Source organism: Neomonachus schauinslandi, chromosome 8 (assembly GCF_002201575.2).
Source record: "Neomonachus schauinslandi chromosome 8, ASM220157v2, whole genome shotgun sequence".
Lineage (NCBI taxonomy): Eukaryota > Metazoa > Chordata > Mammalia > Carnivora > Phocidae > Neomonachus > Neomonachus schauinslandi.
In genome coordinates, this window is record NC_058410.1 from 37,454,825 (window position 1) to 37,478,429 (window position 23,605).

General features: G+C 36.4%; 1 protein-coding gene across 4 annotated transcripts in view; it reads right to left on the reverse strand.

Annotated features, from left to right (window-relative positions):
* Nucleotides 1–21,955, reverse strand: part of TRMT11 (tRNA methyltransferase 11 homolog) — a 55,072-nt gene extending 33,117 nt beyond the window's left edge. The window contains exons 1-7 of one of the 4 annotated variants that reach the window (XM_021693226.1): nt 21,674–21,955; nt 15,944–16,009; nt 14,023–14,096; nt 10,796–10,877; nt 10,615–10,707; nt 10,244–10,378; nt 9,114–9,270 (exon numbers count right to left, since the gene is read on the reverse strand). In XM_021693226.1, coding sequence (XP_021548901.1) covers nt 9,114–9,270; nt 10,244–10,378; nt 10,615–10,707; nt 10,796–10,877; nt 14,023–14,096; nt 15,944–16,009; nt 21,674–21,745 — 679 coding nt within the window. In that variant the 5' untranslated portion in view covers nt 21,746–21,955. Of the gene's footprint in view, nt 1–9,113; nt 9,271–10,243; nt 10,379–10,614; nt 10,708–10,795; nt 10,878–14,022; nt 14,097–15,943; nt 16,010–17,572; nt 17,602–21,673 lie in introns of those variants that run through there. The other 3 variants (XM_044917347.1, XM_044917346.1, XM_021693227.1) reach the window with 3 other exon arrangements.
* Nucleotides 21,956–23,605: the final 1,650 nt, after the last annotated feature.

Here is a 23,605-nt window from a genome sequence, read left to right on the forward strand (position 1 = left end):
CTCTATTTAATCTGATCCAAAGTCTTATAAACTAGCTGTAGGCAGAGTACCAGAGAGTAGTAACACTGGTCCTGACCATATTTTGCAGGCCTCAGAATTAAACCCCTAAGCTGTGCTCACTACATTGGTCACAATGTAAGGAATTAATGTATGTACTAGCATCATGACTTTAAACAGGAAAATAACTTTTTTTTAATCAAAATAATGTATATTTAGACATTTTCATCTGATTTTGAGAGGTCTATACAAAGCATCTTGCTCCTTACTTACAAATGAGCATATAAAGCTACTATATAAAAGAGTTAGCAATAAATAAATTCTGACAACTGGGCTCAATTCCCATGGAAGCCTGAGTTTCAAATAACTTAAGAGGGCATAATTAATATGTAAGACATTAATCCGTACAAAAATTAAAATATTAGGACAAGAAATAGTTATTCCTGTAACCAGTGAAGCAATTACCTCTTATTTTAAACTGTAAATATGAATTTCTGAATAACTACTATTAAGCATACACAAAAATAATACAATGACTTTTCTGTTTACTTAGTGCTGTGATCGAAGTAAGAACAAAAGTCCCAATACAGTCTGACTGGATGAAGTAACCTGGTAGCTGTGCCCAGCTCACATACAAAGAAAAGTCCTAATAAATATTTAAAATTTAATAAAACCCTTTAAAAGGTAATAATATTTTTAAATTGTTTAAGGAAAAAATCACAAAGTCATTTTAATAATTGTGCTTTCCATTGAACTTTACTTTTTTTATTCATCCAAATTAAAATGCTCTTAGTCCTAATAGCTATACCATAGAAAGGTCTGTCAGTCAAACTGACATCAGAAATTTATTCTCAAACTATGCGCAGACTCAGACAAGGGAAAATAACTGTATATTTTCCCTTATATCCTTCTCAAAGGTAATCTCTAAAATTAAGATGGGTAGTGCCTCCAGAGGGCCAAGAGCTATAAATTAATAATATTCCTTCCATAGCCATTTAAAACACAGTCTGGGAACATGCACTTAAATAAATAGACTTTGTTCGTGAAAAATACTGTAACTGACAATTACTACTGGAGTCCATGAAGAAGAGAATGGAGGACTAAAAAAAGTACAGCAGAAACCAAAACCTAAGTTCCCTCATACTAACTTCAAGAAGCATTTGTGTGAGAGGGAAGCTAAGTAAGACCCTATTAGTCTTGTTCTATAAATGGAACCATCCATATTTAAGAAAGATACTGTATTGTGATGACTTGGAATACTCACAAAATCACTTCACCCAAATTACGAGGAATTACTACAATTCTGCCAGTTAGGCAGATACTCACCTAGAAGAACTAGTTGTCAAGGGGAACAGAAAAGCTTTCCTGTGCTTCCTTAAACAGAACCTTATCCATTTGGTTAGAATGAGTTTTGAGAAGACCCAATTTAGAGTACACTGCTGAAAGGAGATGAATAATCTGTTAGACTACATCTGTTAGTTAACTTTGTCCCCTTTAAGCTTTCAAAGTTTTAAATAAAGTCATTATAAATTAGCTTTTCTGAACTGATCACTGGGTAATCGCTGTTAATCATCTAGTTGTTCTCTCAATTAAATTGAAGGATTTTTTGCATTTAGTTATACCTCAGTTGGAGTTCCCTGAATCTGGTGGAAGAAGAGGTGATAAAGGAGGGGTGAAGTGGTAAGGGGCAGGTAATGTGACTCACCCAATTTCTTATGCTATCAAGTGTACAAATACCACAAACTCAGTGTTCTAATTTCTCCTTACTTAAATAGTAACCACTTTAAGGTTAGGGCAATATCTTATAGGCAAAATGACACAATAAGTGGAATTTATTTACAATATAGAAACTAATTTGTGATTTTCATCATTAGAGATTTAAGTGAAAAGCCTTACAGAAGTGTAGAAATGAGAGAGTGGGCTTTGGTTTTGCTGAAAGGAGAGGAGAAAAGGAGGAAAAATGGACTACTGTATCTACTTTATCCTTTTTCCAAATGAACTCAGGTAAGTTACACTAGTGGCCTGAGCAAAAGGATACTGTAATAGAAATTTTAGCAGATAAACTATGAAACTCAGGAAAAGGAGACTACAAAGAGTTGTGGACAAAAATGGGAAGGAAGCAGAAACTATTCCACAGACCTACAGAGATCAATTATCTCTCTCCTAATTGTCTCTTTTCCTCCCCCCCAGTCTCCTCCCAGGATCAGTACAGTCAGTTTCCCAACACCTGACACCTTTGTCTATCATTCTGCAATGGTAAAATTCAAAAGGAGCCGCACTCTTTTCCTTACACTATGGCTCATCTAAAGGTAGAATGAGCCAAGGAGTGTATAATGGTCTCCTGGATATATCCTCAATTACTAAAATAGCTGACTCACTTTAGAGAGGGGAAGAAGAAAAGGAATATCTATGGACCTCTGTCATAAAATCATATCACAGCTACCTACAGCAACTGGCTATGTGTCTACTTGTACCAATTATTTTCATTATAAACAAAGAATTAGATGTTTACAATTTTAACCCTCGATTTCCTTGCCTGCTGTCACAATTTGCCAACAGTTGCAAATTATGAGTATCTTGGAAATCAGCCAAAGAAGGGACTAGAAAATGAGTTCATTGCCAAATTGTTCATCATCACCATTCAATATTGGCTATAACTAAAATCTTTCACCAAAAAGGCATTTAAGTTCCTAACAAAATAATAATGATATTCATTAGAGTCTACAGAATGTCTACCATGTGTCAGGCAACTTCCTAAGAATTTCATATACATATATTACCTCACTTAATCCTCACAATATATTACTATTACCATTTTATCTATGATGGAACTGAGGCCCAGACAAGTTGAGAATGTTGCCCAAAGTGACATAATAACTAATAGATTAAGGATTTAAAATTCACTCTATTTGCTCTTTTCTCTATACCATTCTCTCTCCTTTGGGGTCAGCACCAACTGAAATAAATATACACTTAGCTTACCAATTAGATAAACAGAAGTAAAATTTGTTATTAAATTAAGTAAAGCTGCACATTCAATAAGAGTTGCACACCATTCACAACTCTTGTATATCATAGGCAGGCCTATACCATTATAGGTATTCAACATATCATGTTCATCAATCCTTTAGCCAGGCTCATATTAGAACACTAGGACTTCCTAACTACTTAGAGCTGGCCCAGTGATAGGTATCTTCTCCCTCGGAAAAAAAAATGGAGAGAAGCAACTTTTTAAAAAATCTTATTAAAATGAAAACCAATGTATTCACTAAAATGGAAAGGAAAGTTATGTTTCTACAGCTCAAAATGTCATTCTAGACAACAATAGCAGACTGTCTAAAGAAAAAGGAAAGGCATTTAGGCAGGAAAAGATTACATCTCTCCTCTCAGTGTCCCAGAAGCTTTCTACTCTATCCTATAACCTTGAGAAAAACACAGGTCATGAGAAGTCAGTGGATAAAACATTTGGGAAACTAATATACTTCAATTTTGTGCCTTTAAAATGGAAAAGGACTGGATATACTTGACTTTGTTTTTAAATATTAGAAAAGGAAACAAGGAAAAACTACTATCAAAAATATTTGTGAAAAACTATGGCCATGGAGGAGGGCACAAGGTTAGTATTTCCCCAATCCTTCAGAAGGTACTACCCATCAGTGAGACAAAAGGCCCAAGAAAAAGGACAAACTATACATTAAAATTGTGTCTATTCACAATTATATCACCAATCTCAAAACAAAAGCACCAAAAACTAAAGTTCTAAAGCTATGCTTAAACTACAAATTATAAAAATATATTTTAGCAGCATCTTTGCAAAGATCTTCTTCTTAGCAATTTTCAATTAATTGTCCTACGTAAACAGTCACAAGACCATGATCTACTACCCACTCTAAGGAGCTGCTCTAAAGCAAATTAGGGGCAAGCCTCCTTGCCCCTTACTCACACTGAAGGTTATCAATATTTTGATTGCTGTGGCAGTTAGCATTTCATAATACAACCAACCTCATATACATCAAGGGAAAGAAATTTTACCTATGCTAGGAACTCTATTTTTAGACTTTATAGTCTTGTCTACATGTATGTGTACATATTAAGATTATGTACCTGTATGTATATCAAAGAATTCTCACTTCACAGAAAACATTTTTAAAGTCCAAGAACAAATTGAGGATTAATAAAAGGTTCAGCATTTGGAAAAAAGAGAAATTATAGATCCATTCCTCACAGCATATAAGAAATCAGAGAGGGAGACAAACCATGAGAGACTCTGGACTCCAGGAACCAAACTGAGGGTTACAGAAGGGAGGGGGGTGGGGGGATGGGGCAACTGGGTGATGGATATTAAGGAGGGCATGTGTGGTGATGAGCACTGGGTATTATACGCAACTGATGAATCGTTGGAACACTACATCAAAAACTAATGATGTACTATATGCTGGCTAATTGAGCATAATAAAAAATAATAATAATAAAAAAAAAAAAACTCCAAACAGACCGAGATCGAAAGGAAACAAAACTAAAACTATAAACGTACTAGAAGAATAACATAGCTAGATACCTCTATAACTTAGATGCAGGGAAAACTTTTGCATGGCAAAAAGCAACTGTTTGCAAAGTCAAAAACTAAATGGCAAACTGGGAGGAAATATTTGTTTTTTTGTGTGTATATATGCATATACACACACATATGCACACATGTAATATACATATGTACACATCTTCACATACATTAAAAAAAAGGAAAAGAGAGGGAGAGCTAATTCCCTAACATACAAAGTACTTCCAAAAATAAAGAAATGTCTACATAAAAATGGGCAAAAGACATGAAAAATATTTCCAAAAAAATTATTAAAATGGCCCTTAAAATATAAAAGGTTGCAACGATGTGGATGGAACTAGAGGGCATTATGCTAAACGAAATAAGTCGATCAGAGAAAGACAATTATCATATGACCTCACTGATATGCGGAATTTAAGAAACAAGGCAGAGGATCATAGGGGAAGAGAAGAAAAAAATGAAACAAGATGAAACCAGAGAGGGAGACTCTTAAACCATAAGAGACTCTTAATCATAGGAAACAAACTGAGGGTTGCTGGCGGGGAGGGGGGTGGGAGGATGGGTTAACTGGGTAATGGACACTGGGGAGAGTATGTGTTGTAATGAGCACTGGGTATTACATAAGACTCATGAATCACAGACCTGTACCCCTGAAATAAATAATACATTGTATGTTAAATATATATATATAAAAGGTTATTAGACTTCACTTATAATAAGAGAAATACAAAATAACACTACACTGAGATAATGTTTTCATCCAACAGACTGGCAACATTTCAAAACCTTGACAATAAACTCTGCTGGTGAAGCAAGGTTTAACAATATACCTACATTCTTCAACCAGCAATTCTACTTTTAAGAATTTACCCTAGAGCCATATCTCCAATGTTATGCAAGTATATATACAAAAGATTATTCATTGCAGGCATTATTTGTAACTCTAAAATACTGGACACTACCCATGTCCAAGTATAGGAGACTGTTTGAATAAATTATAGTATATACACCCATGGACTACAACTATAAAAAGAATGAAGACAATACCTATGAATTAACAGAAAGTGATTTTCAGGAAAAACTATTAAGTGAGAAAAGCAAAGTGGTGTAAGAAAGAAGTAGAAATAAAATGTACATATATCTGCCTATCACTACAAAAAAAACAAACAAGAAGAATCAACTAAAAAAGAAGCTGGTTATTTTTTTTTTTTTAAAGATTTTATTTATTTATTTGAGACAGAATGAGAGAGAGAGAGAGCTCATGAGAGGGGAGAGGGTCAGAGGGAGAAGCAGACTCCCTGCCAAGCAGGGAGCCCGATGCAGGACTCGATCCCGGGACTCCAGGATCATGACCTGAGCCGAAGGCAGTCGCTTAACCGACTGAGCCACCCAGGCGCCCAGAAGCTGGTTATTGAAAAGGGATGGGGGAGGAGGATGGAAGCGATATGGAAAGGAGTGATATTTGTTTAAGTATACCTCTTGTACAGTTGACTTTTGGAAGCAAACTGATCTTCTACATATTTAAAAATATATCAACGAGGATGGAAGGAGGTAAAAGTCTAAAACTGAAGGCAAAGTGAAAAAAATGAACTCTGAACTGATTTTTAAATGAGGGGGGAAAAGAAGAAAGCACAATATTTGACATATTTGACTTTATTGCCCTTTAGGTGGGGTAGAGAACTCAATACATAGCCTTAAAACATATCCTTTTAATAGGGTTTTTGTATTGTTTTGCTTTTCTTTTGGTGGTAAGTGCAAAGCAATTTTGAAACTATTTTAAATGTATTATAGGAATGAGCAAAAGAATAAATGTGTAGATGGTTAAGGAAAACAGGATTCTCAATGTGGAAGAAGGCACATGTAAAAATGGAATGGGGATAAGCAAGAACAAAATCTGTCAGGATAGACTAGAATTTGTAGTATATATGAAAATTCACAATTTCTACAATATCTGTGTATATCCACATGCATGTGCACACAGTACGTATATAGGGATATGTGTACGTGCATTCACATTTATATGCATATTGTGCACATATGCACATAAATGTCCTAGCTTATCTGCTGAAAGGGTCGAGAAATAAAGATACCTAGCACCCAGATCTTGGTCTCTAATACCATTCCCCACTAAAGAAACAATGGTTCCTTGGAGAAATGACTGATTCCAGGGTTTGGGCAGGTAAAAGATGAGCGAGAAAATAAGAAAGTCCTCAAAAATAAAAGACAGGAACAGGTCACAAAGACAGATCCAGTGCGAAAGGGCTCCACTTGGCAAACGTGGGACAATTTGAGCAACAAATAATTAAGTAATGAATTATAGACCACTCAGGGGAAAAAAGGGGGAATTCACAAGCTTATATTGATAATAAATACATAGGAGAGAAGAAAGGGCTCTTGGTTATAATAGAATGAGTGTCAAGTGGTAATTGTGGAGGGAGTACTATTATTGGAAAATCATCCCTTTGTGACCAAAGTGAAGACTGGTTTAGGCAAGAATCATCAATGAATGCCAAACCTGAGAACTTGACAGGGCTGAGGGGGAATTTAGATGCAGAACAGGATATTTACATGGGTCTTAACATGTCTTCCCACAGACTGCCTATTAACTGCAATGGGGAAAAAATAGCAATCATGCAATGGAAAAATCACCCACCACCTTAACCAGCTGATCAAAATGAATATTACCAATGAGGGGCAGATAACCATTATGCAGATGCCCTGAGGAGGACACAAAATCACTGTTGTAGTAGTCCAGCCAGGAATGTATAACCTGAATCTAATCATGCGGAAATAAATGACCCAAATGAGGTACATTCTGAATAAAAAATAAAGAGAGGAGGGACAGTGTTCTCCAAAAGTGCAAATTTCATAAAAGAAAAAGAAAGACTGTGGACTTGTTCCATATCAAATGAATCAAAGAAACATCAATGACAAAATACAATACTTGATGCTAGACTGGAAAGGAAAAAAAGATGGTATAAAGGACATCAGTGGGTCAATTAACAAAAATGTCATATGAACATTAAAGTATTGTATTAATAGTACATTTGCTAACATTGAAAACTATACTGTGGTTATATAAGAGAATATCCTCATTCTTAAGATATATATATTGAAGTATTTGAGAGGAAAAGGGACGGGATGGATGCAACCTACTTTCAAATGGTAAAGAAAACAAAATTATGTAAATAAACATAAAAAGAAAACAAATGATAAAGTAAATGAGGCCAAATGTTAACAAGTTTAATCTGAGTCAAGTACATGCAAGTGTTCTCTGTTCTATTTTTATTCTTGTATCTTAACTATAAGTTTGGCATTATTTCCAATAAAAGTTTAAAAAGTTGCAGGAGGCACTAAGGATAAGGAGGATAGGAAAGAAACAAATAGGTCGAATACTGGGTGTGGGATATATGGAGACACTGGTGGAGTGGGAGAAGAGAAACTCACTAGCAGATTAATTCAACAACAAACACAGAAAATCATTCCAACAATCAGAAATCTTTTGACTTTGATACTATTTCTTCCTAATCACATGTGGTCACATTCCTCAAGTTAGTATATGGTATAACAGCTGGCCGACAGATCCTAATGCAGAAAGAGACAGCTCTAGCATAGTAGTTAAGAGCAGGAGCTCTGGAGTTAGACTGCTTGAGTTTGAATCTCATGAAATTTACACACTGTATAACCTTGGCCAAGTCACATAACCTCTCTCTGTGCCATAATCTCCTCAGGAAGTTTTTTTCTTTTTAGTTCAACAGTGTTAGTTACTGTGGCAACGCTGCTTCCCAAGTTTCTGATGGGTAAGGACAGCTACAGGGAGAAACTCCAACCACAAACACAATTTGTTCCAACACAATCTGAATCACAATTAATTTAGCCAGACAAACCTAAATATGCTCCCTAGGTATGGGTAAGATCCAGCAAAAAATGGGACAAAGCAGGAAAATGTCTTCATGGAATCAGAGGAGGTAAACGTGGAATTTTAGGACTTCTACACAAAGTTAATTTCAAAGACATCTAATCAAGTGTGTACAAACACCGACTGCAGCCTCAGCAGCCAGGCTCTAGCGCGTTGATAATTAAGTCACTTTCCTTATCTTCACACTTAACTTATAAACCTCTACAAACCAAATCAAAGATCAGACATATTACCCATTTTTTTCCATGTAAGTATATGGTTATCAATGTTAAATGATGAACATGTTTTTTTTATCTTGTCACTCAAGACTTTTTTCCACCCAAGTTTTCCTATTTAAATAAACTGTATAGCTTTACAACATTTCCACAGTACACAGTATTGCAATGTATGGTATGCCCCTCCACCTAGTGGTTTACTTGGGGAAAAAGCCCACAAAATTAAATCATACCATTCTTGAAGTGGCACAAGTGTTGCATATTGGGCTATTACACAAATATGTGGTCGTCTCAGCCACTATCTCATGATAATTAAGATTATTCTGTACAAATTTACTAATCTTCTAGCAAAAACATTACTATGACCTTGGCTAATATAAACAAGTAACACCTATGCACTAGTTTAACAGTTAAATAAAAATACCTGTTCCAACAAATGGATCAAAGACTATATCATTTTCTTTCACTTTTCCATGGTTGGCCATGATAAATGATAAACCAGCATCCATGCTTGTATTTCCAATAAAGTGTCTCTTTTTGACACTGTATGACTCAATAAGCTCTCTCTGTCCATCTGCAATCTAGATCAGAGATTCTTCAAATTAGTTTAACTGTATAAAACAGACTGAAGATAACCATTCACAATAAAACCAGAGTATCTTGATGATAAAAACATCTTTCCACTTACCATTGCTCTAAACTTGTTCCTTTAAAAAAAAATGTGATTGAGGTAATTATGGACAAATACCTTGTATTTTTTTAGCGTGTTGTAATTTATTGTGACCTTTCAAATTAAATTTGAATTGAATTTGAATGCAATAATTCCAGAGGTTGGTGGTGAGTAAACTCTACCCACCTCTTTTTTCTCCTAAAAACAATAACCTGTAACATAAGCCCAGCTTCCATTACCCTTCGGGAAGTGAGCAGGACTGCTCTGCAATAATTTTATTTCTTTTCAGAATATGAGCTTAAATTCAAGAACTCCACAAATTAGATCCCTCAACTACCACAGCACTCTGCCTTTTCTCTGCTTAAAAAGCAATCCAGACTTTCTGACAAGTCTTACGTTATTTTTTTCCTGGTACACCACCTCCTACCTAGGCCCTATTATCTAGCAAGCCTCTTGCACTTCCCAGGAATCTCTGGAAAAACAAACAAAACAAAACACAGAACCACGTATTTTCACTCATTTTAATTCATACAGTAATTCTGAGTCTTCAGTTGTCTTGGAATTCTAAAGAGTCCTATACAAAGAATTCTACATATAAAGAGTCCTATACAAAGGTCTAACATTAAACTTTTTTTTTTTAAAGATTTATTTATTTATTTATTTGACAGACAGAGATAGCAAGAGCAGGAACACAAGCAGAGAGAGTGGGAGAGGGAGAAGCAGACTTCCCGCTGAGCAGGGAGCCCGATGTGAGACTCGATCCCAGGACCCTGGGATCATGACCTGAGCCGAAGGCAGACACTTAATTACAGAGCCACCCAGGCGCCCTAACCTTAAACTTTTAAAGAAACAATCTGAAATAGGTAAAAAGAACACTTGCTTACCCATCTACCAAAATAAATATTATGTGGATTCTCAGGGATGCAGTTTGGGTCCAAACCATAATCCTCCAAAACAGAGAATATATGCTGTGGCTTCTTTAAATTCACTTTCCCTTCAAATGGCAGAAACTCAAGTGCCTAAAAATAAAAGTGATTCTCATGTCCCATTAGAATTTTAAAGGAAAAACAGTGCTTATATAATAATACCTCTTTTAAGTTTGGTATCAGCATTAAGTAAGACAAAACATGAAAATTACTTAGCACACAGTGTGCTACCAAATAAACACTGAACAGAATCGAGAATTATTCCATATCAACAGCAGCAGACCACATTATTCTCATAGGTTTTTTTCATTTTTGCTAAATTCACTTACATCTATTCGTTTGACTTTTTCTTCTTGTGTCAATGTTTTATTAAATGTGTGAATCTTTATTTTATATGTAGAATCTGAATGCAGAAATGGAACCTAAAATAAAAGCAAATAAATTATTTTAAGCTTCATAATTCTACAGTATCTGTAGATATACCTATAAAAAACACATTTCACTACGCACCATCTTCTCCACAGGGTAGTTTTTAAGAGAATTATACAGCTCCTCTGGAGATTTTCCATGACCCCATAGTTCAAATATGGACCTAGAAAATAAATGATGAGTACTAACCTCAGTAACGAAATCAGTTCATGCAGTAATATGTAACAATTACTTCCCTAGTTCTTTATTCTTATTCCACTTACACAATTATTGCCTATATTTTCTAAGCTATAAATGAGAAATGTGTCCTAAAAATAAACATAAGTCCAAATCACACAGAGAAGTTTAACTTTACACAGAAGGAAATTTAACGTAAGTCAAGATTTTTCCAAGTCTTCATTATTATATTTTTATACTAGAATACAAATGATGCAGTAACATCATTTATTTTAGTAAAATGGGTGACAAGCTGCTGCAAATCCAATTTTTCCAGTGTCTTCTCCATAAAACAAAAATGACCAGCTAAAAATGTTACAATTAATATTTAGCTATTCTTACTAACATTTAGTAACTGTTAGTTACTTTTCTAACCACTATAAAAAAAGAAAATTCTTACTATAAAAAAAATCCTCAAGCTTCCACCAATTTCAAGGAACATTTAAACAATTACAAGCAAATTTCATTACAAACAAGAATTCATTATAATGGAACTCAAATCTACATAGTAGCATAGTTTTGTGCATCTAAATTCAAACTACTTTATAAATGTAATTAATGCTGCCATTAGGATTGAGAATATTATCCTTTGAAAATCTTCCTTTCCTTTCTACTGAATTTATTGAAAAAGGGCCTCTATAGTAATCCTACTCTTATTTAGCCATCACTAAAGGGGTGACCTCAGCTATACAAATATACAAAGAGTAAAAAGCAACAAACACAATTATTCAAAATAGATGTCCCCAAATTCCATGTATTCAGGATTTTTTCTTAATGTTTAGAAATTATAATAAGCTTGATCAATTCATTTATTCAACAAATATTTATTAAGTATTACTATATACCAGAAATTATTCTAGGCACTAAGACACAACAGAACAAAGCTCACTGCCTTCATGAAACCTAAGGGAGAAGACTCCTGGAAGCTTAAGCTGAGGGAAAGCATATATAACTCAACCTCTGGAAAAGGAAAACCTTAAAAAACAAAAATAATAAAAGCTAACACTTTATATAACCAAAGTACAAGGGACTATTCTAAGCCATTTAATATGGATTCATAATTGTTCCTCATAAGAGCCCTATGAGGTAGCTTCCAGTATCATCACCAATTGAACCAATGAGGAAACTGAGGCACAATGAGATAAAATGACTCTTTCAGGTCATATAGTAATTAATGAAGCTAGAATTCCAATCCATCAGATTCCAGACGACACACATGACTACATGCACTATAATATAGTGCTTCTCAAAAATTAAAAGAAAAAAGAAAAGAGAAATCCCAGGCCATTCAGGGAAAGGCAGTTTAACGGATCATAATTATCCCTAACGAACTATTATACAGTATAACATAGGAACTAATGCTTGTAATGATAACCTAGAATCAACAAAATATGACTCCATATCCTCTTTTTCAGAAATTTATATATTAATAAATTTATATTTTAAATAGTCAAAATAAAGATTAGGCATACAACACCAAAAACTTCAGCTATAATTGGAACATTAATTTATAATAATATCTTTTATGATTTAGATTTTCAGAGTAAAGTTTTCATATATATGACTTAACTATTATGATCCATAATTTAGAGATTATAAAGCTTATATAGGCTGTCACATTTCTCATAGGTGCTATATAAATAAGTATGGATATCAACTTAATATAAAATCAACAATAATCTCAAATATTTTAATGATTATGGAAGTAATAACGAAATTTTTCTGACAAATATTCTTTAAGAAACTATCCTTTGAGGGAAGGAGGGGAATGGAATTGGGAAAGGTGCACAGAGTCAACGGTTTCTGTAAACCACTTTTTTTTTTTTTAAAGACAACTGTGGCAAGTATCTCAAAATGTTGAGATCTAACAAGGTAGATACGTAGGGGTTTATTATATTTTTCACTCTTTTTGTGGTATGCTGAAGATATTCCATTTTAAAGATAAATCAACAAAACAAAATTAACTTTCAGTCCCTAGTCTACCACAAAAAAAATTTTAAGTTACTTTTCAATCCATGCCTATAATAGTCTATTTTATTTCCAAAACAATTAATGCTACAATTAGGACTGTGAATTTTATCATTTGAAAATGAATTCCGCCTTTGCTTTCTATTAAATTTATAGACAGAGGACCTCTACAGTAATACCACCCTTACTTAGCTATCACTGACAGTATACCCAACCTAAGCTATTCAAAATATACAGAAAATAAAAAGTAGTCAAGGAAATTATATAATATTATACAATCATTACATAATTATTAATTATACCATTAAGCAAATGTAGGAAAAGATACGAGGTTTGAAGGAAGTGTACAAGTTCTTGGTCCTCAAATAGCTATTTTAAACCTAATAAGCCTTATCTGCTGAAATCAAACAACTCTTAGAGCCATAAATTTTAATACACTAATCAAAAGTAATGATTATTCAAAAGACTCTTTTTTTCAGTTATATTTCTGTCTGATAGTCATTTTTGCTGAATAGTGAAACCCATTAGCAAGTTTCAACTTAAAAGATTAGAAAGAAAGGAGGGAGGGAAAGAAGGAAGAAATGAAAAAAAGATAGCAATGATAAAATCTAGAAAACAGGTAGGATAAACTATGAACAGCATCATTACAGTAATCCACACAAGATATGATAATCAGGACTTCATTCTCTAACAAAACAGCAAAACATATTTCATGGCAGTCTGCACTTTTTGTCATTTCACACATATCTGCTCATCCAACTAAAGCCCTCTACAAAAACATCTTTAGATTTTCAATACTTTGGTTATAATTAAATGTGGCATTTTTCCTATGTAATAACAGCATTTACATCTTATACCATAATCCTGCTTAATATAGACGTTTAAAAAAATTACCCCAAAAGAAGTGTTTATGCATTTCACCACTAAGATTCCCTCACCCTCAGTTTCAGCAGAGAACTCCCTGTTCTACCACCACCACCCAGTGGCAAATTCATGTATCTGCAAGCTAAAGTGAGCTCCCCACAACAACTAAGCCCTTCTAATTCTCCGCCAATATACAAGGACAGAGTAGTATGAGAAGTACAGTATATAATCTACAGGAAAACACTGTAAGTTTCTCTTACTTGGCACACACTGTTCGTTTCATTAAGTTTCTGGCAATATCTTCAGAGGGAATGCTAAGAATCCAAAAAGGAGACTGAAAAAAATAACAATATACAACTCGTAACTGGTTTTACGGCCTCATATGCTTCCATTCAAGAAGTCAATAAGGAGAGATTCCTATTTGTTACTTTTATGTAAGAATACCTGATCTGACTCTAACCAAAATAAAAATTGCTCCAATAGTAAAAAAAATAATTTTAATAGGTAACCTGTTAGGATAATAGAGTACAACATCAGAACACTTTTATAAATGACCATAAATGCAAATATCAGCAAATATAAGGTTAATCTTAAGATTAATTTTGTATTGACTGCCTTATGTATTTTGACCAAAATAATTAATGCATATTTTACCCCAAAGTATAATCTCAGAATTTTTTATTATTGTTCATTCTTGATAATACAGCTATTTTAACTTCTAAGTAATGTATTTCTTTGAATGATCCCTCTTTTTTTAGGTAGTTGTGGCCACCTGAGGGGTAGAAAAGGAACTCTTTGAAATAACTATGATGGAAAATAATAGGGTATATTATATTATCATTGGTTTTTATTATTTTATCTAAGGAAAAAGTTTCAGGTGCATCAGGGGTGTTTACCAATCCTCTGTCTCAACCGTCAAGATTATAGGCACTTTTTTACAATTTATTTTATCTTATCTTATTTTGAGAGAGAGAGCATGCAGAGGTGTGCATGGGTGTGGGAGGGTGGGGGGAGAGAGAGAGAGAGACTTAAGCAAGCTCCACACTGAGTGCAGAACCAGACTTGGGGCTCAATCTGCCAACCCTGAGATCATGACCTGAGCAGAAATCAAGAGCTGGTCGCTTAACTGACTAAGCCACCCAGGCACCCCAGTTACAGGAACTTTTCATCTCCACCCAGATAGCCCCTTGCCAGAATACAGAAAAACAAAACAGAACCCTGACCTCAGTTCATCATCCTCAACCAATTATATCTATACTCTCCCTCTTTTTCTCCTCCCTCAGTATATGAAAGTCAATTAGGAGTCCAAGTCCAACCTTAGCAGACTTGTTTCAACTAAGTTCTCTCATCTTCTGAAAGAAATCCTCCCTGTGAGTCTTTCTTCTTCCATTATTTACACTACTCTAAAGAAAATTTCAAAATAATCCAAACAGAAAAAAGATGGTCATCTCAGTATTATTTTTTTTTAGAAAAATTTAAAAGCAATCTGAAGGAAATGAGATCATTAGATAAATAATGATAGAACTAATCAATAGAAATTATTATACAACCCTGTTAGTGATGAAGGCTATGTAGCAACATGTGCCTATATTAATATTATCAAGTGAAAAAGACTGAAGAAGTTCATAAGTAGTATTAGAACTAAAGGGAAAAAAAAGTATATGAAAAAGACTGGAAGGCAGTACCCTCAAATTATAAGTCACATGAAGGAAGAAGAATTATGAATGACTTTTTCTACTTCCCAAACTTCTCTAATACACTGATAAACTATCAAATACAAAATACAAAGTTCATAAATTCATAATCTTACACATCTGCAATTTCAAATGCTTAAATAATTCCCAATAGAAGTCTGAAATTCCACTAAATTCTAAATTTTAATTCTAATCATACCTCATCAACAGAAAACAGCCCTTTTTTTCAATTAAGGGACAGATACCAATTGTGGTGCAAGTGTTGAGTTAAAAATTAAAACTAGTACACTAAATGAACACTGGAAATAAATGACATTCCAAAACCACAACTTTTTTCCAAAAATAACCTTTTTATTCAATTGCCCCAAGAAACAGAAACAAGTAACCACACAAATATAAATTTAAGATTTGCCATTTTTCTCTTCCTGAAGATTCTACTTATAAATATACTACACATAGTCTAATGAAAAATATAAATTCAACTTACCTTTCCATAAGTTTCCTGACTACTGATGAACTGACCTCCAAAAAGTGAAAGCAAAGACTTTATTTCCTACATTGAAAATATTATAGAAAGAACATATTTTAACACAGGGAACTCAAAGTCTACTAACAGATATAGGTATAATAAGATTTTTTAAGAGTGGCAAGTAACCTACCTGAGGCATTTAAATTTCAACACCCGACAAATTACAACTCTAGGTTCTGAAAAAATTTTACAGTCACAACCACAGTTAAGTAATTTCTGAGAAATTTTACACAAGAAGGCTGCCAAAAGACTTGCTCAGAAAATGCCCTGATTTTGGAAAAAAATGGATGACAAAAACTATAGATTAGTAAATCTGACAACTGATCAATAAAAATAAAATGAATTATTAAACAGGTAAGTTGAGGATGTTTAGACAAGAAATAAGTGATTAACCAGGAAGCATCACTGTGGATTTATTAAACAGAAGTTATAGTAAGTTAGCCTCTTCTTTCTGGATGAAGTTAGAGAACTAGAAAGAGAACACAATAGCTACTTTAAAAACATCAGGAATGCAAAGTTGAAATCTGTTCAGATAATATTATATTCTATGAAGCAATCACTTTGTATTGATAAATACAAGAAGACGATACAAATTTTACAATATATACTGTTAACAAATTCTGTCTCCTCAAATAACATAAAGCAGGTAGAATCCCACTCCTCTCTGTAGGTCTTATGGAGGAGGTAACCCAATCAGAGATAGGTACCCTCTGCTGGGTGCCTACAATCCCCTTTCATCCCAACTAGGAGAAGGGCAACAAAGCTTTTCTTTTTAATCCTTGGATTTACAAGGGGCTAAATTCAGTTGAATTATATGGACAGACCAAAAACGTGCATAGTCTATCAGTAAATACTGACCGTAACTGAAACGGTCACATGATCTGGGGCAGGCCTCGTGCGTTAATTCACGTGAGCTTTTCAGTTCTTTTAGCCACTCAATTTTTCATCCATTTAGTTTGTTTCAGAGCTAGCAATGAAACCCAGGTGTCTAAACTCTAGTACAATAAGGCAGGCACCAACTAAAACTGGCCCTGATTAACTCTACAAAGGTAAAACAGTACCACATTATATTTCTAATCTCATTTTAAATCATAAAGGCAGCTACTCATTACAGTTTTCCTGCTTAGCAGTTCTAAAACAGTAGATGGACTCAAAAGTGTAGACTGTCCTCTTGATTGCCTTCCCCAAAGGGATCCTCTCAATACTTAACTAAGAAACTAATATGTACAAGGCAGTGAGCTATGTAAAGATAAATACATATTTATCTTCAGGGAGCTTATGGTCTAATAGAACAAAACATTCAACCTAGTAACTGAAATGTGAGCTGTAAAACAGTGGGTGCTCTTAAAGAAGTAAAAGCAAAAAGGTATTATATTAGAATTCAAGGGAGAAAAGATTACCTCAGTTTCAGAAGAAAAGTTTTCATGGAAACTGACTTAAGACCTGGAATACAGAGAGAACCTGCACAGATGAAAGAGGACTTCCACTTCTAGCGATGGCAAACTAGGTAATGCAGATTGAGCCTTCTGCTGAGAACTAGAAAAACCTGGCATCTGCTTGAACGCTTGGAGCAATTACAAGAATTACCAAACCAAACTTCAGGAGAAGCCAGAAATCCCAAGGTGCAGCCACTTGCTTCCCAGGGTATTTACCAATTCCAAAAGCAGCTGTGAGGGTGGATGGTCCTTTTGACAGCTTAATGGAGTTAGAGGAACAAAAAGAATATTGGGCCAGGGGCGCCTGGGTGGCTCAGTTGGTTAAGCAACTGCCTTCGGCTCAGGTCATGATCCTGGAGTCCCCGGATCAAGTCCCAGGGATCAAGTCCCATATCCGGCTCCCTGCTCAGCAGGGAGTCGGCTTCTCCCTCTGACCCTCCCCCATCTCATGTGCGCGTGCGCGCTCGCTCTCTCTCTCTCTCTCTCTCTCTCTCTCTCTCATTCTCTTTCAAATAAATAAATCAAAAATCAAAAAAAAAAAAAAGAATATTGGGCCATCCATGGAAAAGAAAGATGGCTTGATAAACCACCCAGTTTGGACTGGGATCCCCAAAAGCTACATACCAGAGGAACATGTATGAATCAGAACGGAAACAAAACTTAATACCTGGAAATGAGTTCAAGTCATCCTAGATCATTAATGATCCTACTTCAAGAGGATTTATATCACCCGAGGCCTCATGTTATTTCTTCAAATAACTTTCCAAATATATCTAGTGTAGGTTTAAAAAATAAGCCAGCACACATAGGAAAAAGACCCAAGAGAAACAATACACAAAAACAACAGGCCCACAGGACTTCTTTTATCATATTTAATATGTGTGCTTTCTACAGTTTGTCATACTTAACTATGCTTTCTATACTGAAGGGGATAAAAGACATAAGAATTTTGGCAAAGACTAAAAACCCATTAAAAAGGAAATTGCAGAGTTGAAAAAGAATCAAGTAAAAAAATAAACCTAAAATAAATGTGTAGGTAAATCTCAATGAATACTGACTATGTAAAATCAATAGAATGAAGACTGGAATAGGGAAGACCCAACTAGGCAGAAGGCAGCACAGGCCAAAGCATGAAAACTGAGGGCGTCATTCAGGGAATGAGGTGGGAGGTGGGAGGAGACAGAGCAAAGAACCATGCAATGGTGGGCTAATGCCAGACTAAGAAGTTTCAGCCTCGGGACAATGAGGGTGTAAAAGAGAACGAGCTTTTTGGGAGATTAAACTGGCACCAGGGTAAGACACTAAGAATAATTTAAGAAAGGGGCGCCTGGGTGGCTCAGTCGTTAAGCGTCTGCCTTCGGCTCAGGTCATGATCCCATGGTCCTGGGATCGAGCCCCGCATCCGGCTCCCTGCTCCGCAGGAAGCCTGCTTCTCCCTCTCCCACTCCCCCTGCTTGTGTTCCTTCTCTTACTGTGTCTCTTTCTGTCAAATAAATAAATAAAATCTTTAAAAAAAAAAAAATAATTTAAGAAGAAGAAACAAGTAAAATGTCCAAGTATTAGGGATGTTATTCTGAAGACTGCAGCCTCGCCACTCCATTCACACCGCACTGCCGGACTAGAGGCACACACCCTCCTTGGCTTCTATTTCCACTCCAGTATCCTTTCTCTTGTACTCCAGAATTCTCCCTCTAAAACACAAATGATTACTAGTCACCCACTGGTTTAAAAAGAAAAAAAAATGGTAACTTCCTGACTTAAAAAGAGTCAATGGCTCCCCATTAAATCTAAAATAAAATCCAAATTCCTTGCAATGGTTTCAAAACATTTCAAACTCTGATCCTACCCACCTCTCTAGCCCCACTGCCCATTACTTCATCCTCACTCCCCACACATCCCACACCCCAAAACACCATAATCAACTCCTTCCATGCCTCTACACTTGCTTTTGTTTCTCACTGAAGTGGGCTTTCCAGTCCTCTTTACCCACAAAACAGCTCTTTATCAATTAAGATCTATTAAAATATTACTTCCTCCTTGACACTCTATGCCCTTACACCCCTATCTTGCCAATGCACCTGCTCAGCAAAACATTAATCCTGAATCAACGCCACAGTCTTCCTTCATAACTCCTGAGGCCAGTGAATTGCACACAACTGAAGAAAATCGGAGAATCTCAGCACAATTACAAATACATGATCATCACCCTCAGCTGCGTTTCCAGCATTGCTCTAATACCTGTGTTCTCAATTTTTAACTTGTCAGCTCCCTCTTTTGCTCTCAATGACTATTTCAAATTTAACTATTTTTCCCAATTTCTCCAGTCAACTGCTTGGTCCCTGATCTCTCAAAAAACAACCTTGACTCATTCATAACCTAGAAAACAGACCCTCGGGCAGCTACCCCACATCCAGCCTAACTCTCCTCTACCCACTCTCCCCTTCTAGTGAAAGGCCAACACCTCCCACCGTGCCCTTATATCCATTCTCCCCTTCTCTTCAGCCTGTAAACTTTGCCTGACCCTAGGCCTCCCTCAAACTGTTAACCAATCTCTTACTTTCCCTTCTTATGCTCTAGTTAAGAGCAGTCTATCTCCCCTTCCTCATTTTCCAGTGACCATTAAATCAAGCAATCTAGCTTACTACCCCATTCCAAAACTCTACAGAACAGTTATAGCAAAATTCCTAAAACTTTACCCTCCTCATTTCTGTGCCCCCAAAGTTTTTCTATTCTGACACTTGCCAATCCTCCTCATTACCTCCTCTTTTCTCACTTCCCCCTAGTACCAATGCTTCCAAGCTCCTGTATTTGGCCCACCATTCTTTCGACACTATGCTTTCTCTGAATAATTTCACTTTCTCTCCTAGTTCAAATGCAGAAGCTTCCAAAACATTTATTACCAGTCCAGACCACTCTATCCTACTCCATGCATACTCCTATATTCACTGCCCCCCCACCCATCTCCACTTGATATTACACAAACACATCAAATTCATAATAACCAAAATTTAAATCTTTCATCTGCCTGTGCTCTACATTTTAAATGGAGATGCACTTATATGCACCCCAGGAGTCATCCTTGACTGGCCCCTGTTCCCCCCATATTCGATCATCAGGTCCTGATGATTTCATCACCTAAATATTTTCCCAGTCTATCCCATTCTTTTACCCCTACCCTAATTCAGGCCTTCTTAATCTACTAACAAGACTATTCCAACAGGCTCCTAACTGGCCTCTGATTCCAGACTTATTCCTCTTAAATCTATCCTCATTATCACTGCCAAAGTGATTTTTAAGGAAAAATCTTCTTTGCTTAAAACTCTTTCAGTAAATTTCCCTTACAAGCTAAATACATTTTCTCTTCCCTTCCAGAGTATTCAAGGCTTTGCATTTTCTGGCCCCTATCTACCTCTCCTGCTCTCTTCTTGTCACTCAGCTACATATTTCATAATCCAGTAATACTGAATTATAATTCTAATTTATTTATATCCTTGGCCTGGCTAACTCCTACTCATACTTTACTGTTCAAGTGTCATATCCTCATGCAAGCGATCTTAAAGGCCAACATCCCTCACCCCCTCAGGTGGATTAGATTCCCCTTCTATGCTCTCCTTTTTCCCTACGCATCTACCATTGCACTTACAAATGTTATTTCTTAATGTTTATACATCTGCTCGGACCTTAGCCTAAATAGTAAGCTCCTTGAAGACAGAAACAGTCTTTGCCATCTCCGTATCCCCAGCGTCCAGCACATGTAATTACAAGTACTCTGAAAAGGTTTCTTGAATGAATGAAACACTTTTCCCAACTTCTCCATCATCTAACCCTTGCCACCTACCACCACCACCAGCAATCCCACCCTCCTCCACGGGGTATGACCTGCATATTTGCCACTTAAAACACGGCACTGAGCATTTCTGTTGGCTGTCTCTATTCTCCGCTAGACAAGAGTTCCTGGAGAGAGAGGACGGGTCATATTCACCTGCCTAACTCCAATACCTGATGCATGGGCAGAAGAATGAATGAAAATGCTTGGCAAGTCTGTGAGAGTCTGTCTTGGACTTCTCTCACACACCCTCGGCCGAGCTCGGATCCTTCCCAGGGACCGAGGGACTGGGGACGCGTGATATCCCCGACAAGCACACACACCCGATCCCTGCTTGCTGAAGCTGAGATCTCCGCCGCCCGCACACCAACCCCCACCGTGCCGTCCTCTCCCGTCAAAAAGTTGTGGAGGGCAGTGCGGGCTCACCGGTAGGCGGAACTCCAGGTGCTCTTGCGCCATGAGCAGCAGATACCTATTCAGGGTGCACGACAGCGCCATTGCGGCCGCCTACGGTGCGCCTGCGCGGCGCGAGCAGTTTCCCACCTCTTCTCCCCCCTCCCGCACACAGCCTTTTCCGCTGAGGCGGAGCCTGAACGGCCGGAAGCGGAAGCTGGGCAAGGCGGGTGCTGTCCCTGGGTTCCTCACACGGATACGTTGAGCCGGGACGCTGCTGGAGGGGCCACGTCCGCTGCGAGGCACTTTCTGGTTGAAATGCGGAAGTACAAGTAGCTGGTGTGAGGGGCCGTGTTGTGTTCAGTAGAAGGTTGCGATGAAACAAGTTCCCATCGATCCTCCCACCAGGAACGTACTTCCAACTTTTTCTAAGAACGCTTCAAATCCTAGTTCTTCAAAACTGGACTGGAATTTTACCTTTTCCGTGCAGACTTCTCTAGCCACTCCAAGCTTGGAGAATCTGGGCCACTCATCTAATATTTATTATACTTTTTGTATTTTTGCAATACTTTTTCAAGGATACATGCCTTCTAAGCCAATTAGAATAAGCTCTTGACCTGGATCATCTCTTACGGTTCATTCTATACCTCATAGAAAACACAATGTCGTCCTCAATAATTTACTCAGTTATTAGGAGGTTGTGATGTTAGACCCACAGGCCCAGTCCACAGCCAACTCTATATTAAAACAATGATGGAAATTGCTTCTAACTATTCGCGCTGGCACAGATTTTGTAGCACATAAAATAAGTAGCATATCATAAATTCTAAAAATTTGCATAGTCTATGTATATACATTATTGCTTTTGCCTTATTGAGAGCAGTTTATTTTGCATCCCACTATAATATTGCACAAAGTACAAGAGTACTACATATTCCAAGCACCATGTGCTGGGAACAAACTCCATACTTCATAGCCATGATTAAGAACATAAGCTGTGATGTCAATCTTAGGTTCAAATCTCAATTCCACTATTTACAATCTATGCGCTCTTAAGCAAATTTCTTAGCCTCCTTTGACAGCAGTTTTATCTAAAATGAAGTAATACTGCCTTCCTCAAGGGACTGTTAGGATTAAGTGGAATAATGTACATAAAGTGTTTAATAAAACACCTGGCATATTGTATGGGGCGAATAAATGGAATTTAAGGAGACTTCTCTTTAAAAAAAAAAAAAAAAGTAAGAACATTTCCAAGCAATCTGTCTGTTAGGAAAACATCTTGGTTAAGTCCACTTAAGATAAGCAATAAAGTGAGTCTCTGAGGAGCACAGATGTCTCTTGGCCTCAAGGCTTCAAAAGGGATAAGAGTATGAAACATGAAAAGAGAGGTCAAGGTGGGACAGAGAACCAATGAAATATTAGGGGAATGATGTGCAGTATTTGATATGCCCCATCCCCAAAGCTTGTCAGAATTACCAAACATTAAATTTTAATGGAGTAACTTTATAGGGGATATCATAGAGGTGGTGATTTTCATGCCTGGATTAACAGGATGCTGTGCAGAGATATCAAATGAGAATACATGGCCTACAAGAACCCAAATTCAAGGTTCACTGATTTTTCACATGAGCGTCCTTAGCTTCCTTAAAGCTAAGGTTCATGACTAAATCCCCACTGATTCTCCACTCCAGAAATGAGCAGGAGGTCACGTACATCAAGAATCTCAAACTGTTGGTTACATGGTCTGGGGAAGTAGAAATTAACCCTGCACAGGCCAGGCCATTAGGGTTAGTGTGGAACTACTTGTGAGATCAATTAAACTGCCTTTGAAGAAGTCACACCAGAGCTGTTCCATGTTTTTGAGCTTACTAAAGTCCTTAAGGAGCAGCAAGAGAGTATGGACTTTGAAAGTTGGTATTTAAACTAACATCTAAAGACTCACAATTGTCTTTGTTTTTTGTTTTT